The sequence below is a fragment of the Nerophis ophidion genome, linkage group LG05 (assembly GCF_033978795.1).
Source record: "Nerophis ophidion isolate RoL-2023_Sa linkage group LG05, RoL_Noph_v1.0, whole genome shotgun sequence".
NCBI classification, from domain to species: Eukaryota; Metazoa; Chordata; class Actinopteri; order Syngnathiformes; family Syngnathidae; genus Nerophis; species Nerophis ophidion.
The window spans coordinates 24,294,479-24,312,581 of NC_084615.1; the positions used below are offsets into that span (position 1 = coordinate 24,294,479).

An 18,103-nucleotide genomic window follows, 5' to 3' on the forward strand; every position below is an offset into this window, starting at 1 on the left:
AGTCACCCGATAGAGTGCTTGAAACTCTGCATGTCAACATCTCCAGCCAGAGCCACACCCACAAAATGCCCAAGCAACCATTTCCACATCAACACCGCATGAAAATAATAGTCAACAACAGAAGGAGATGACGTCCGCAGGAGCCTACCACATAGCGAAGGACATACACTATTTGATTTCCTACTATGCAGCTCATTTTTATTTGACAGTTATTGAAATATCTTGTGTGACATCATGCACAAAAGTGCACTTTATTTGTTGTTAACTATTGTAGTGACATTCTGTACAAAAAGTGCACTTTAATTTAGTATTGTTTTGATATGTTATCTTAGTGACATCATGCACAAAAGTGCACTAATAGCTTGTTTTAAAATGTCTCTGACAATCTTGCACTTTCTGTTTTGAAATGACATCAATGTTTGTGCCACTGCTTAATTAATGTTTAATAAATACAGTTTTGCTAAATTAACTTACCGTATTTTTCGGACTATAAGTCGCAGTCTTCTCCACAGTCCAGTGGGGGGGTGAGACCCGGCCAAACCCCAAAAAAAATAATAAAAATTTAAAAAAATTTTTTTAGAGTTTGGCTAAGTTTTACCCCCGACCAAACTACAAAAGAAAACGCGACTTATAGTCCGAAAAATACGGTAGTTGTAATTTCCCTCGCTGCGTGAAAGTTTAAAATTAGCATACATTAATGCGGTATGAACAAGAATGTTTTTATGTAGACACATCTCCCGTCCAAAGGCAAAACCTATTAACTCACTTCTAGCTGATTTTGAGAAAACAAAGGAAAACCAATCTATCTTGATGCTTTCTTACAAAGATTTACAAAGTCATCAAACGTATAGATGTTTTCTTGAGCTTTCATTTTCTTGCCGATTGAGCCATGGATTGAATCTGCTCTCATGAACGTGTGCTCTTTCTCCAGATATTTTATCACAATCTCAGGTGGGCCCCATTCTGCGTTTGCACATTGGGCAAGAGCCGTGTACAGCGTCCAGTTTTATTTTGACCTCCACAGTTATCTGCCCAAAAGAGTATGCAAGGGGAAGAATCAAGAACAATACATTTAATGAAGGTGCTTGCAACGTCCTGGGCTAATCTTCCAAATATCCACTCGTGACATAATATCACATAATCAGGTGGCCCCCATTCGTGCAAATGTCTCATTAAAGACAATAAGGCGACTGACAAAGAAGCTCCGATTGGTCCCTTGAGATACTAGGTTTTTCTGTTGTATCTACGCGGTTATGTGGTAGTTGCTAGGTCCTGCCATGCGCGTAACAGCTTACTTACGGAACAAATTACAATATCGCATACACTAATGTAAAGCATATCACCTAGGAACTCCAAAATCATTATCAGCTCAGTTTTGACCAACATTGAGTTACTGGGTTTTGCCTTTGGACGGGAGACATAGAATCATCATACTGCTGTGATTATATGCATCAAGTGTTAATTCAAGGCTAAAGCAAATTATCGAGATATATATCATGTATCGTGACATGGTCTAAAAATATCGAGATATTAATAATAGGCCATATCGAATAGCCCTACTTGCACATTTTAACAGTAATATATTAAATTAACATAGTGTGACACGTGAAAAATGGCAGTATGAAAAAGTGTTATATGCAGTACATATAAATAACCTTTAGCAACGTGGTTTGTCATAGCGACAAAATATGATATCAACCTAAAATATAGACGGATAGGTATTAACATGTGATGGTGCTGATGTACTTTTGTATGTGTGTACAGTTTCTACTTGACAATAAGAAAGGAGGCATCCTCACGCCTTGTAGACGGTACAGGCCACAGACCCCACTACAGCCTTCGCACGCTATGCAGGGCACTGAAGTACGTGGCAGCAAACCCGTGCCGCGCCGTGCAGCGCTCACTTTATGAGGTTAGTTTGATAAAATGTGTTATTGGGATATCCAACTCCTGTGGTTCGCTGTAAGTTCTGCGTGCTCTTACTCTTTCCAATCTTTAGCACCACTATGTACTTTGCAATGAAATTACTTCATGTTTGCAGGGTTTCTGTCTGAGCTTTCTGACTCAGCTTGACAGGAAGTCCCATCCCTTGGTCCAGAAACTGGTTTGTCAGCACATCTTGAAAGGAAACACTAAGTGTCTCAAACAAGTAAGACCTCCTCGAAGTGGTCTCTCTTCAGTGTTCTTGAATAACAATTAATGCAGGAACATAATCAAGACATAGATCATTTTGATTAACGTTGTTATCCAAAGTTTATTCTCCAATTTTACATTTCTTTCAGCCCATTTCGGCTCCTGAAGGTCGACCATGTGTGGCGGCCGAGGGCTATTGGGTGTCCCAGGGTGAGATGGAGCCAGCTGTGGATCCCAGCTACATCCTCACAGCCTCAGTCAAACTCAACCTAAGGGAGCTTGCTCGAGTGGTATCTGCAGGGTATGTCAACCAGTAAAACCTAAAGAGTTTCATGTTAATACATTTGTCAGTAATTATCAGTTTAGTGTATTAAAAAACTAGAGGGATGGTATGTATTCTTGGTAAAAGTACAAAATGATCAAGAGCTAAAAATGTAATCTCTTTGTTTAGTTTTGATTACCTTAGGACCGTTTTTTTTTCTCTTAAAGTCCATGGAACGCAAAAGACAGTTGCATTTAAGTCAAATTTTAAAAAGGTGGCAGTCACAAGTGTTTGAGGCAGGACCAAAAGCATGGTTACTGTGAGTTAACTTTTCAAGGTTGAATGATTTCCTATTTTATTGTACTAAATATTAATTCCTGCTCAAGACATTTTTACACTGTGCTGTATGTTTTTTGTTTCTTGTCAAAAAATGTATTTACGGTACTTGCTGATGTAGTGCTAGGGTGGCCAACCTGTCAATTGCAATCGACAGTTGAGCTATCGGTTAATTGCAAAAATTTTAGAATAAAAAAAGTAATGATGTCACCAATAGACCTGCCAACAGCCACGCATTTTAACCCCTCAACACGCCAGCACACCTTTGCCTCTCTCTCTCTCTCTCTCTCTCTCTCTCTCTCTCTCTCTTTCTCTCTATCTCTCTATCATCCACGCATTTTAACCCCTAAACACGCCAGCACACCTTTGCCTCTTTCTCTCCCTCACTCTTTCTCTCTTTCTCTCTCGCCCTCTCTCTCTCTCTCTCTCTCTCCCTCTCTCTCCATCATCCACGCATTTTAACCCCTGAACATGCCAGCACACCCTTGCCTCTCTCTCTCTCTCTCCCTCTCGCTCCCTCACTCTTTCTCTCTCTCTCTCTCTCTTTCTCTCCTCCCTCTCTCTCTCCAACAGCCACGCATTTTAACCCCTGAACACGCTAGCACACCCTTGCCTCTCTCTCTCTCTCTCTCTCTCTCTCTTGCATCCTGCCGCTCTCGACACCGCGGCCGCACTTCACCCGCTCGTGCAAATCATTTAGATGCATCATTGTATTCAGGCTGACTGTTGCAACGTATCAGATATTTTCTATCATCAAACAACTCTTCCCTCAACCACGACGGTTATTGCTCGCCTGCGATGGAAAGCTAACAAGCCAAAGACGAGATTCCGTAAATATTGCTCCAAAGTACAGATTTTGTGTTTATCGTGAATACAAAATTAAACATTGACATGCAAAGGCAGTAAAATGTGATAAAGGTAGGCAGAGAAGGACTTTTCTGTCTATCCCCTCTTTATTACACAGGAAAAAACAGATATTACTACGTCCGACGCCGACGTAGGACAACCATGTGACTTGTGTCCCATATGTAACCATAGGATGAACAAATATATTACGATACTAAAACTATAGTGGCCACAAACAGTTTGCTTCTACAGCCGGGGTGCCTTAAGTGTGCCCCAGAGGCCATTTGTGACCTGTGACTCCTTTGTCATTGGACCTTAGCACATTACAAAAAACACAAGCAAAAAAAAAACAACAATATATATATATATATATATGTGTATGTAAATGTATATATATGTGTGTATATGTATATATATATATGTATTTGTGTGTTTATATGTGTATATGTATATATGTATGTATATATATATAGATATAGATATTTATATATACATTTGTATATATTTATATATATATACATACATGTACATATGTGTATACATACAGTACATGTATATATATATGTATACATGTGTGTGTGTGTGTGCGTGTGTATACTGTATATGTATATATGTTCTAAAAAAAAGCATGTGTTTTTATGCAGTATGTTGACGCAGTGTATATCTTGCTTTGGTTTGCTTAGGGATCTTGGGCTCCAGAAGATTGGTGACCACTGATGTGTAGTGTGTTATATATATTGAAGTAAACTTGTAGTATTAATGTAAGCATTTAATCACTGACTGGCTGTCAAGATTTAGCTTGTCTAGAGACATTGACAATCGTTAGCAGCTGTTTGGTATTAATAAATTGGTAAGGATCCAGGTGGATTGTTCATTTTGGCCTTTGAGACCTCAGTCCAGACTTGTTAAATGATTAAACTGAGTGTGTGTCCCTTTCATCCTTTTAGTGTAATTTGTATTGTATTGTACTAATAATTCATTTTGGGGGGAAAAAAAGACACTTAAAACAGTCAAAATCCAACCAAATTGAACCAAATAATTCAGCATGTCAAAATCAAATGAATAAAGATGGGGAAAAAACTTTGAAAACAATAAACAAAATGTTTATCGGAAAACAAAATTAAAACGTTTGCTTTTATCTTAAATTAATACATAATGAGCTAGCAATACAAAAGTATTGTATTCTCACCTCATGCTTTATCTTCACAGAATTCATCCAGTGCTTATCCAGGGGGAAACATCTGTGGGGAAGACCAGCCTTATCCGCTGGCTGGCCGCAGCGACTGGTAACCATTGCGTTCGAATCAACAACCACGAGCACACGGACATCCAGGAGTACATAGGATGTTACTCATCAGACGATCGGGGCAAGCTGGCGTTCACAGAGGGTAAGAACACTCTTACTGTAAGAGCTTGTTTGAAATCAAAACTTGCCATCGTCAGACTCCGACTTAAATTTGTTGTTGTTGTTCTGCTCGCAGGCATACTAATCAGTGCCATGAGAAAAGGTTACTGGATCATCCTGGATGAGTTGAACCTGGCCCCCACTGATGTTCTGGAAGCCCTCAACAGGCTGCTGGATGACAACAGGGAGCTTTTTGTGCCGGAAACACAGGAGGTTATCAAGGCTCACCCAAGATTCATGCTGTTTGCAACCCAGAATCCCCCTGGTCTCTATGGGGGTAGAAAGGTACTTTATCAATCTTGTTACACTATAATTTTAGTGTATGTTATAATAATAATAATAATCAGCGACCCCAAAAGGGACAAGCAGTAGAAAATGGATGGATGGAATAGATTTTCATAGCACTTTTCTATTCACTCACTCCACATTCACACCTTTATGGTGGTAAGCTACTTTGTTGCCACAACTGTTGGGGTAGACTGACTGAAATATGGCTGGTAATTTGCACCAAAGGCCTCTCCGACCACCAACAAACATTCATTCACATTCATACAGATGTGTGAGCGGCATTTGGCTCTATGCATCTATTCAAGGTCAATGAGGGTTATGTGTCATTTGACATTTGTCAACTATCCCACAGAATACATAAACAAAATGTACCATAAATGATAAATAGCTGTACTTTTGTGTCATAGTGAGTTTTAAGAAGATGAAAGCAAAGCTGTAGATTTATTCTGTCAATGGGATGATCCTAAATTAATTTGTATTTAATTTGGTGGTCGTTCATTACTACATGACCAGTTTGTCATCATTTACAACTAATTCAGCAACAGTTTTTACTTGGTAAAAATTACAAAGTTGTAATACATGATAAATAAATGATAAATGGGTTGTACTTGTATAGCGCTTTTCTACCTTCAAGGCACTCAAAGCGCTTTGACACTACTTCCACATTTACCCATTCACACACTGATGGAGGGAGCTGCCATGCAAGGCGCTAACCAGAACCCATCAGGAGCAAGGGTGAAGTGTCTTGCTCAGGACACAACGGACGTGACGAGGGTTAGTACTAGGTGGGTATTGAACCAGGGACCCTCGGGTTGCGCATGGCCACTCTCCCAGTGCGCCAAGCCAACCAAGTATGAGAAATACTTGGTTGGATAAGACACGTTCAAATTTTATTGTAAATCAAATTTGAACTTTACACACTGCAAAAAGTCAGTGTTCAAAAACAATATAAAAAAAAAAAAAAAAAAATGAGGGGTATTTTATTTGAATTTAGCAAAATTATCTGCCAATAGAACAAGAACATTTGGCATGTCAAGACTTTCAAAAACAAGTAATATTAGCTAACCTCAATGAACCACAAAATACATTAAAATAAGTATATTCTCGCTAAAAGTGCACTTTTCTCGGTAGAAATTTTTTGGGGACCTTTTTGCTCAATATGTTGAAAAATATTCTTAAGTAAATGCTAGTGCCATTATCGTGACATAATGATAAGCGCTCAACATTACATTTCTTGAAACCAGCAAACTTAAACTAAAAACTAATTTATTGTTCTTAATGGAAAGGCAACAAGGCAACCGCTTGTTACTCTCGGGGTCTACTAGCCGCTCAGGCAAATCATATGGTCTAAAAATGCATTTTGCCTTCTATAACATGACATCATCGCGCCAAGTGAGTGCTCTTTCAGTCAGCAAGTGCGCATATATATACAGCCTGGCCCCCGGCCAAAAAATGTTAATTGTAATTGCGAATAATTACACCTGAATGGGCATGAACTATTTCTGTTCAAAATTATTTGAAATGTCACATGTTAAATGTTTGAATATTAACTGTCAGTTTACTGTACTGTGCCAACTGTACTACTACAAACCCCGTTTCCATATGAGTTGGGAAATTGTGTTAGATGTAAATATAAATGGAATACAATGATTTGCAAATCATTTTCAACCCATATTGAGTTGAATATGCTACAAAGACAACATATTTGATGTTCAAACTGATAAACATTTTTTTTTTGCAAATAATCATTAACTTTAGAATTTGATGCCAGCAACACGTGACAAAGAAGTTGGGAAAGGTGGCAATAAATACTGATAAAGTTGAGGAATGCTCATCAAACGCTTATTTGGAACATCCCACAGTTGTGCAGGATAATTGGGAACAGGTGGGTGTCATGATTGGGTATAAAATCAGCTTCCCAAAAAATGCTCAGTCTTTCACAAGAAAGGATGGGCCTAGGTCCACCCCTTTGTCCACAACTGCGTGAGCAAAAAGTCAAACAGTTTAAGAAAAACATTTCTCAAAGTGCAATTGCAAGAAATGTAGGGATTACAACATCTACGGTCCATAATATCATCAAAAGGTTCAGAGAATCTGGAGAAATCACCACGTAAGCGGCATGGCCGGAAACCAACATTGAATGACCGTGACCTTCGATCCCTCAGACGGCACCGTATCAAAAACCGACATCAATCTCTAAAGGATATCACCACATGGGCTCAGGAACACTTCAAAAAACCACTGTCACTAAATACGGTTCGCCGCTACATCTGTAAGTACAAGTAAAGCTCTACTATGCAAAGCGAAAGCCATTTATCAACAACTTCCAGAAACGCCGCCTGCTTCTCTGGGCCCGAGATCATCTAAGATGGACTGATGCAAAGTGGAAAAGTGTTCTGTGGTCTGACAAGTCCACATTTCAAATTGTTTTTGGAAATATTCGACATAGTGTCATCCAGACCAAAGGGGAAGCGAAACATCCAGACTGTTATCGACGCAAAGTTCAAAAGCCAGAATCTGTGATGGTATGGGGGTGCATTAGTGCCCAAGGCATGGGTAACTTACACATCTGTGAAGGCACCATTAATGCTGAAAGGTACATACAGCTTTTGGAACAGCATATGCTGCCATTTAAGCGCCGTCATTTTCATAGACGCCCCTGCTTATTTCAGCAAGACAATGCTAAGCCACATTCAGCACGTGTTACAACAGCATGGCTTCGTAAAAAAAGAGTGCGGGTACTTTCCTGGCCCGCCTGCAGTCCAGACCTGTCTCCCATCGAAAAAGTGTGGCGCATTATGAAGCATAAAATACGACAGCGGAGACCCCGGACTGTTGAACGACTGAAGCTCTACATAAAACAAGAATGGGAAAGAATTCCACTTTCAAAGCTTCAACAATTAGTTTCCTCAGTTCCCAAACGTTTATTGAATGTTGTTAAAAGAAAAGGTGATGTAACACAGTGGTGAACATGCCCTTTCCCAACTACTTTGGCACGTGTTGCAGCCATGAAATTCTAAGTTAATTATTATTTGCAAAAAATTAAATAAAGTTTGAGTTTGAACATCTAATATCTTGTCTTTATAGTGCATTCAATTGAATATGGGTTGAAAAGAATTTGCAAGTCATTGTCTTCTGTTTTTATTTACATCAAACACAACTTCCCAACTCATATAGAAACGGGTTTTGTATATGAGTACGTATTTTGTATTGTTTCATTGAAAATAAAACGGCTAAGTCCATTTGGCCGTTATCAGTTTTAATGATGAGACAAAATTGTGTCAGTCATTTTTATTTTCAAATGCTTGAAATAAGAAATTATTAGTTTAAAAAAGTAGTTTTATACTTGTGATTGTTTATGACACAGCTTTGCAACAGTTGATATTCTGGTTTCAAGCATGTTTTCCTCAATATAGGTCATACAATTTCAGCAACAAGCTGTAATATCTTACTGAGATCATTTAAAAACAAAACCCTTAAAACAAGTAAAAGACTCTAACATAAAATCTGCTTAGTGAAAATAATTATCTTATCAGACATAAAATAAGCAATTATCACCCTTATTTGAGATATTTAATTTTACTTAGATTTCAGTTTTTGCAGTACAGATAAGAACGAAATTTCGTTGCATTAGCTCATGGTAGTGCAGGATAAAAAACCAATAAGGTGCAGATATAAATTAATAAATTACTTATTACTTACTTGCTTAGATTATTAACACTTATTATTAATTTATTTCATATATTTATCTGCTTTATGTAAACATTAAATGATGGTAGCATGAATATATTGTGTGCCATATTGACAATTCGATAGTTGAAGCTTTCGGATTCAATTCAAATTTGTAGCGATTCAAAGTTGCTGGAGGTTTTTTTGCTCAGGACAAAAAGTTTTTGTCTGCCCCTCTGCCATTTACAAAGTTAGAGTAAAAATATGTTCTCTAAATATTCTGGCTGGACAGATATGGACTGCGGATCATTTTTTTTGGTCTACCAACGCCAGATGATATACAGAAATTTTAAAACAATCCAGTGAAATCACTGACTACTTTGATTCCACTTCAAACGAGTTGATTGAAAGTTCTTTGTTTGGCTTTAATTCAAGGGGTTAATGAAAATCCTGCATCATACTGATTAGGGATTGCTTTGGGAAGCCAACAAAATTGTAACTTTTCAAATCTGCTGTACTTTAAGGTGCTTTCCAGGGCATTCAGGAACCGCTTTGTGGAGCTGCATTTTGATGAACTACCAAGCCAGGAGTTGGAGACCATCCTTCATCTGAGGTGCAGAATACCTCTATCGTACTGCACCAAACTCGTCAAAGTCATGACCGAACTACAGGTACGTTATTATTTTTTTTCTTTAGTTTAAAGGCCTACTGAAACCCACTACTATCGACCGTGCTGTCTGATAGTTTGTGTATCAATGATGAAATATTAACATTGCAACACATGCCAATAAGGACGGTTTAGTTTACTAAATTACAATTTTAAATTTCCCGCGCAGCACCACTTGGGGCTAAAAGTCGTCTCTTTTCATCGCACAATTAAACAGTATTCTGGACATCTGTGTTGCTGATTCTTTTGCATTTTGTTCAATTAATAATGGAGAAGTCAAAGTAGAAAGATGGAGGTGGGAAGCTTTAGCCTTTAGCCACACAAACACACGGTGTTTCATTGTTTAAAATTCCCGGAGGTGAAGCTTTACTATGGATCAGAGCGGTCAAGCGAACATGGTTCCCGACCACTTGTCAACCGGCAGGTTTCGGTTAGAAAATTGTGGTAAAAAGTCGCCTCTTACCGGAGATCAGCTGAGCTTGCGCCGTCCATGCAGCTGCCGTCGACTTCCCTCAGAGACTGGCGTCAAGACACCCGTGGACACACCCCTCCGACTATCAGGTACTATTAATTTCACTAAAACACTAGCAACACAATAGAAAGATAAGAGATTTCCCAGAATTATCCTAGTAAGTGTGTCTAAAAACATCTGAATCCGTCCTAATGCAATCGCCTTTTTCTTTTTAAACTTTATTTATTTATTTATTTTATATTTCTAGTCCTTCGCTATAAATATCATCTTCCACAAATCTTTCACCCTCGTTCAAATTAATGGAGAAATTGTCGTTTTCTCGGTCCGAATAGCTCTTGCTGCTGGAGGCTCCCATTATAAACAATGTGAGTACGTGAGGAGCCCTCACCCTTGTGAATTCATCGTCTGCGACTTTCGGTAAAGGCAAGGCTTTTTCATTAGCGACCAAAAGTTGCGAACTTTATCGTGGATGTTTTTTACTAAATCCTTTCAGCAAAAATATGGCAATATCGCGAAATGATCAAGTATGACACATAGAATGGACCTGCTATCCTCGTTTAAATAAGAAAATCTCATTTCAGTAGGCCTTTTAAATATTTTTAGTTGAGGTCCATCCATGCATCTATTTTCTGCCGCTTGTCCCTTTGGAGTCACGGGGGGCCTGGAGCCCATCCCAGCTGCATTCGGGCAGAAGGCAAGGCACACCATGGACTAGTCGCCATAGATATGCATTCACACACTAGGGCCAGTCTTGCCAATCAGCCTATTCCCAGGTGCATGTGTTGGTAGTGGAAGGAAGCCAGAGTACCCGGAGAGAACACAATTAATTGCAATTAATTATTTACACATGTTACATAATATTTAGCGCGTTATGTTTTGTACACTGCAAAAAGTCAGTGTTCAAAAACAAGAAAACAAATTACAAAAATTAGGGGTAATTTATTTGAACTAAGCAAAATTATCTGCCAAGAGAACAAGAAAATGCGGCTGGTCAAGACTTTCCAAAACAAGTAAAATTAGCTAACCTCAACGAACCCAAAAATACCTTAAAATAAGTATATTCTCACAAAAAAGTGGATTTTTATTGGTAGAAAAAAAAAGTGACCTTTTTGCCCAATATGTTGAAAAATATTCTTAAATTAAGTAAATGTTAGTGCCATTATCTTGACATAATGATATGCGCTCGGCATCATGATTGAACTAAGAAATTATTACTTTAAAAAAGCAGTTTTATACTTGTGAGTGTTAATGCCACACCTTTGCAACAGTTGATATTCTAGTTTCAAGCATGTTTTACTCAATATAGGTCATAAAATCTCAGCTACAAGGTGTATTATCTTACTGAGATCATTTAGGACCAAAACACTTAAAACAAGTAAAACACTAACAAAAAATCTGCTTAGTGAGAAGAATTATCTTATCAGACTGAAAATTTGCAAATATCACCCTTATTTGAGATATTCAATCTTACTTAGATTTTAACTTTTGCAGTGTAATGGTGTTAATGTAATGTTTAATCTCCAATGTTAGTTAACGCTAGGGTTAGTAGCGGAATCTCTGGCTCTCATCTTCCTGTTTTTTTGTCCGCAGAAGAGACTACTGAGTTGTTGGTCCAATCAATGTAAAATGTACTTTACAAAAACGACTTGACAACACTATTGATTTAGCTACAGTGATTGTCCTTTGTTAGAAAGTGTTTGTTTACCACCGAAGCAGCTCAACCACCCGGTTGCGCTGCAGCCACAGCTATTATTAGGAACACAAAGATTTTACAAATTTAGGCAGACATAGCATTAACTTTGCAACAAACTACATTGGGAAGAGCTGGACGAAGTGGCTGGGGAGAGGGAAGTCTCGGCTTCTCTGCTTAGGCTGCTGCCCCCGCGACCCGACCTCGGATAAGCGGAAGAAAATGGATGGATGCTCTATGTTTGCTAGCAAGTTTCAAATTTGATCTGGCAATGTATTTACATTTGTCTAAGTCAGGGGTCTGCAACCTAAAATGTTGGACCAAAAATACAAAAAAACAATATGTCTGGAGCCGCAAAAAAATAAAAGCCATATTACATACATTTGTAATATGTATGTAATATTACATACATATTACTCTCTCTCTCTCTCTCTCTCTCTCTCTCTCTCTCTCTCTTTCTCTCTCTCTCTCTCTCTCTCTCTCTCTCTCCAACAGCCACGCATTTGAACCCCTGAACACGCCAGCACACCTTTGCCCCTCTCTCTCTCTCTCTCTCTCTCTCTCTCTCTCTCTCTCTCTCTCTCTCTCTCTCTCTCTCTCCAACAGCCACGCATTTTAACCCCTGAACACGCCAGCACACTTTTGCCTCTCTCTCTCCATCAGCCACGCATTTTAACCCCTGAACACGCCAGCACACCTTTGCCTCTCTCTCTCTCTCTCTCTCTCTCTCTATCTCTCCCCCTCTCTCCAACAGCCACGCATTTTAACCCCTGAGCACTCAAGTAAACTTTTGCCTCTCTCTCTCTCTCCCTTTAAGTCTCTCTTAAGTCAATTTATATCATGAGATATAAATTGACTTAAGAGGACTTAAAGGAAACCAAATGAGCTCAAATATAGCTACAAATGAGGCACAATGATGCAATATGTACATATAGCTAGCCTAAATAGCATGTTAGCATCGATTAGCTTGCAGTCATGCAGTGACCAAATATGTCTGATTAGCACTCCACACAAGTCAATAATGTCAACAAAACTCACCTTTGTGCATTCATGCACAACGTTAAAGGGGAACATTATCACCAAACCTATGCAAGCGTCAATATATACCTTGATGTTGCAGAAAAAACGCCTTTCTGTTTATCGGTCTTTTAGCGATGACGTCAGAACGTAACACACCCGCCATATTTATTTTCACATTACAAACACCGGGTCTCAGCTCTGTTATTTTCCGTTTTTTCGAATATTTTTTGGAACCTTGGGGACATCATGCCTCGTCGGTGTGTTGTCGGAGGGTGTAACAACACTAACAGGGAGGGATTCAAGTTGCACCACAGGCAAGAAATCTGCCGCCAGACCCCCATTGAATGTGCCAGAGTGTCTTCACATTTGTCCGGCGATGCTAAGACAGACATGACACAGAGATGTATGGATAACCTGCAGATGCATTTGCAACGATTAAGTCAACAAAATCACAAAGGTGAGTTTTGTTGATGTTGTTGACTTATGTGCTAATCGGACATATTTGGACACGGCATGACTGCCAGCTAATCGATGCTAACATGCTACGCTAATCGATGCTAACATGCTATTTACGCTAGCTGTATGTACATTTGAAACTAGATACCCACATTTAATGCGAAACAAACACTTACCAATCGACGGATTTAAGTTGCTCCAGTGTCACAAGATGCGAAAGTCCTGATCGTTTGTTCCGCACATTTTACCGGCGATGCTAATAAGGCAGCCATGCTATGGGCCACTTCATTAGGTACACCCACGCTATGGCCGAATAGCGTCAATAGCTATTCGCTCAATAGCTTCAATTTCTTCTTCAATTTCGTTTTCGCTATTTGCCTCCATACCCAGACTATCTGTTTCAATACATGCGTAATCTGTTGAATCGCTTAAGCCGCTGAAATCCGAGTCTGAGTCCAAGCTAATGTTGCTATATCTTGCTGTGGTAACCGCCATGTTGTTTGTATTGGCAGGCCTGTATGACGTCACAGGGAAATGGATAGTGGTTTTGAAAATAGCGAAAATAAAGCACTTTAAAGCTTTATTTAGGGACATTCCGGGACCGGTAAAATTTTGAAAAAAACTTCAAAAAATACAACAAGCCACTGGGAACTGATTTTTATTGTTTTTAACCCTTTTGAAATTGTGATAATGTTCCCCTTTAAAAGTTTGGTGGACAAAATTATGCAGAAAAAGAAGTGGCATAAAACACGTCTTACAAAGTCGGAGAAAGTTATACATGTAAACCAGGGGTGCCCATTACGTCGATCACGAGCTACCGGTTGATCGCGGTGGGTGTGTCAGTCAATCGCCAGCCAGGCTTTTAAAAAAATAGACCTAAAAATTAGCGATCATCAATCTTCACCGAGACGTCACTTGATTGACATTCACGGCACCCGAGGGTCTTGTGAGATGACGCTGGCTGCTGCGAGATCATCATTAAGACGGCGAGAAACACTTTTTATTTCAACAGACTGTCGCGCCATACCTTCCGTCAAAACTCTAAAGGCCAACTGCACAGTTCCTATCTTCACAATAAGAGCGCTGCTTCATGCTGCCTGCGCTAACAAAATAAGAGTCTTGGAAAGCTACGGAATTTTCCGCCAATGTTTTTCTTGTAAAGTGTATGGAAGCTGGATAAATGCCAAAAACCAACCACTTTCATGTGGTATTGTACAGAAAGGAGGACTTTATTCCTCCTCCATTCAAAAATGTGGGCGTTATCATCACCACTGTCTGATTCCAATCAATGCAAGTCATCAGAGTCAGGTAATACACCAACTTATATTCTTGTCTTCATGAAAGAAAAACATCTATGTGTTACACGCGCTTGTATTATCATTAAACACATTTAACTTGTTAACAAAAACGTCTCTTTCATAAATAAATAAATATAAATGATATATATGAATGACGTAGATCCCCTCGATTTAGTCAATTGAAAAGTAGCTCGCCTGCAGAAAAGGTGTGGGCACTCCTGATGTAAACAAACTACGGTGAGTTCAAGGACCGCCAAGATTAGTAGGACAAAACGGCGCTCGCCAAATACTCGAATCAGTGAAGCATGTTTAATATAAACAGTGTGCTTTATAACAATTAGGGAGGTTTGTGTCATGTTTGTCCTCCTACAGAAACTATATTAAAACAAAAAAATATATATTTTTTTCTTCATCTTTTTCCATTTTTCATACATTTTTGAAAAAGCTCCAGAGAGCCACTAGGGCGGCGCTAAAGAGCCGCATATGGCTCTAGAGCCGCATATGGCTCTAGAGCCGCGGGTTGCCGACCCCCGGTCTAAATGCTCTGTGCAACAGAAGCACTGCAACATTTTTGGAATTTCCTGCAAAAAGTTTGGTCTCCCAAGTTTGAAATTTAACTCAATGTGAATTTGACCCCCTGGCCGCCAGTGAATAGCCCTGATGTACGCTGCATTGTGCTGTGCATTTTATGTTTTATTGTCACATACTTTAAAAGTAATTACAATTTGGATTGAATGCGATGTGATACTGCGAGGGGGGGGAAAAAAAGGCTTATGTTTTTTCCCCACAGTCCTTGCGCAGAGGATCGACTGTGTTTGCGGGCAAACATGGCTTCATCACCCTCAGGGATCTGTTCCGCTGGGCCGATCGCTACCGGCTGGAAGAGCAGACGGAAGCCTCTCAGGACTGGTTGCAGCATTTGGCTGATGATGGTAAGTAAGGCTTGGTAAAGTTGTTCATCCAGAGTCTTAATTCGAGTCACCTTCTTTGTTAGGTTACATGTTGCTGGCAGGACGTGTTAGAAAGCCTGAGGAGGAGGCCACCATCCTGTCCATTCTGGAGAAGTACCTGAAGAGGACTGTGAACCCAGAAAAATTGTTCTCTTTAAAACAGGTCACCAGCCAGTTTAGTAAGTTGTCCTGCCCTGTGGTAGAAAAAATGACTACAAGTTGACTGAATTCACACTCACCTCTCTATCCATATTTCATACTGGTTGATGCTGCACATCCTTAAACCCTGGGCTATGCTTTGATTGGCAGGTCCTGTTGATGGCAGTGTTGCAGTGCCAGAGGATTTTCGCCATGTCGTGTGGACACAAAGCATGAGGCGGCTCGCTGTGCTCGTTGGACGAGCGCTTCGATTTGGCGAGTCTGTGTTGCTCGTTGGAGACACTGGGTAAGACATGGCAGTCTGTGGGAAGATCCTCAATGGGCATTTTCCTATTTTGTTTCATTAAATTTTTAAGGTGTTTGCCAATTGTTGTACACTGCAAAAACTGAAATCTAAGTAAGATTAGTTATCTCAAATAAGGGTGATATTTGATTATTTTCTGTCTAATAAGATAATTATTCTCACTAAGCAGATTTTATGTTAGTGTTTTACTTGTTTTAAGGGTTTTGGTCCTAAATGATCTCAGTAAGATATTACAGCTTGTTTGTGAGATTTTATGACCTATTTTGAGTAAAACATACTTGAAACTAGAATATAAACTTTTGCAAAGCTGTGTCATCAACACTCACAAGTACAAATATTATATATTTGATTTTTGTGGTCTGGTATCTAGTCTAAAGAAGGTTACTGTGCAATCAATTCACAATGCTAATAAGTTAGTTCGTAAAATGAAAGCTGAAAAAGTGACTTTAAAATTTCAACATTTGGGAAATGATAATGCTTTAAACCTAACTGTATTCAGCGATGCTTCATTAGGAAATCTTCCTGATGTAGGTACACAAGATAGATAGATAGTACTTTATTGATTCCTTCAGGAAAATTAAAATTCCAGTAGCATTGTACAGAGTTGAGATCAATTTAAAAAAAAGTAAAAAGTAAATAATGGGGGTTTAAATGGAAACAAAATAGAGAAACATTACAATAAGAATAAGAAATAAAAAGCAACAATGGGAATAAAAATATAACAGTAAAATAAGAATATAACAAGACAAACTAGGCAGTAGTGACTATGTTATGAAAACGTATTGCACTGGTATTGTTTTGCATCCCCTGTCATCCTTGTACCCCCCGCCCCCCGCCCCAGCGAGGAGTTGTACAGTCTAATAGCGTGTGGGACAAAGGAGTTTTTGAGTCTATTAGTCCTGCACTTGGGATGAAGCAGTATAGCACTGAACAGGCTCCTCTGGCTACTGATAACGCTATGCAGAGGGTGACTGGCATCATCCAGGATGCTCACTAGTTTGTCAACAGTCCTCTTCTCTGCCACCGTCACCAGTGAGTCCAGTTTCATTCCGATTGTAGAACCGGCCCGCCTGATCAGTTTCTCAAGTCTGGAGCTGTCCTTCTTAGATGTACTGCCCCCCCAGCACACTACCATGTAGAACAGAATAACAATAACAAGGGGGTATGTTGATCACCCTAATGGGAAAAGGAGGTAAATTCTCCCCCCTTTTCTGGCAGTCCAAGAATTTTGGACGAGTGGTGCGTGCACTCTTGCTGGAGAGACTCTTGCCATGTCGGATGGAATAGACAACGCTGTGTTTCTTGCCACCCTTTATTCTGAGCTCACTACTGGCACCGCTGGTCTAAATGCTCCAGTGTTAGTTTGTGTGACTGAAAATCATTCCCTCTGATGCTCTTCCTTCAAGTCCCAAAGCCACAGCCAGTGCTTGATTTTTCTTAGTGAGTTCTGTAGCCCGCATCCAAATGTTAACTTAATTTTCCAGCACTCGTATGGCATGTACTCGTCAAGCCTCGGCGGTAATTTATAGTTTGCAGCCATCCTCAACCATCCTCTGCTACCAATGGTAAATATAGGTGAATAAACACAACGTCTATTCCGGTTCACAACTTTTAATCAACTCCTGCACAGAGTAAAAACCGGAAACACTTGCTGCCCATTTCCCGCTCATAAACACCGCGCATGCGTTAACCCAGTATACAGAGAAACATGTTAACAAAACAATTTTTTTTAAATAATACTGAATTTCAAGCATGAAAAAAAAAATCATGATTTTTGACACAATTGTGTCTCATAATCAAAACAGATGACAGCCAAATTGACTTTGCTGTTTTATTTTCAAAGAAACAATAGAAAATACATACTCATATAGTAGTACAGTTGGCACAGTACAGTAAACTGACAGTTAATATTTAGCATGTGACATTTCAAACAATTTTGAACTGAAATAGTTCATGCACAGTCAGATAAATTCCTTAAAATTACAATAAAAAAATGTTGGGCGGGGGCCCGGGCTGTATATATGCACACTAATTGACTGAAAGAGCACGCACTTGGCGCGATGATGTCATGTTATGTATGGAAAAATGCATTTTTAGACCATATGATTTGCCTGAGCGGCTAAGAGACCCTGAGAGTAACAAGCATTT

General features: G+C 39.3%; 1 protein-coding gene across 3 annotated transcripts in view; it reads left to right on the forward strand.

Annotated features, from left to right (window-relative positions):
- mdn1 (midasin AAA ATPase 1) overlaps positions 1-18,103 on the forward strand; it is a 279,890-nt gene that overhangs the window by 59,051 nt on the left and 202,736 nt on the right. For all 3 annotated transcript variants that reach the window (XM_061900349.1, XM_061900350.1, XM_061900351.1), the window contains exons 21-29: positions 1,765-1,912; positions 2,042-2,149; positions 2,283-2,434; positions 4,787-4,965; positions 5,059-5,267; positions 9,464-9,610; positions 15,333-15,474; positions 15,537-15,671; positions 15,802-15,937. In XM_061900349.1, coding sequence (XP_061756333.1) covers positions 1,765-1,912; positions 2,042-2,149; positions 2,283-2,434; positions 4,787-4,965; positions 5,059-5,267; positions 9,464-9,610; positions 15,333-15,474; positions 15,537-15,671; positions 15,802-15,937 — 1,356 coding nt within the window. The remainder of the gene's footprint in view (positions 1-1,764; positions 1,913-2,041; positions 2,150-2,282; positions 2,435-4,786; positions 4,966-5,058; positions 5,268-9,463; positions 9,611-15,332; positions 15,475-15,536; positions 15,672-15,801; positions 15,938-18,103) is intronic.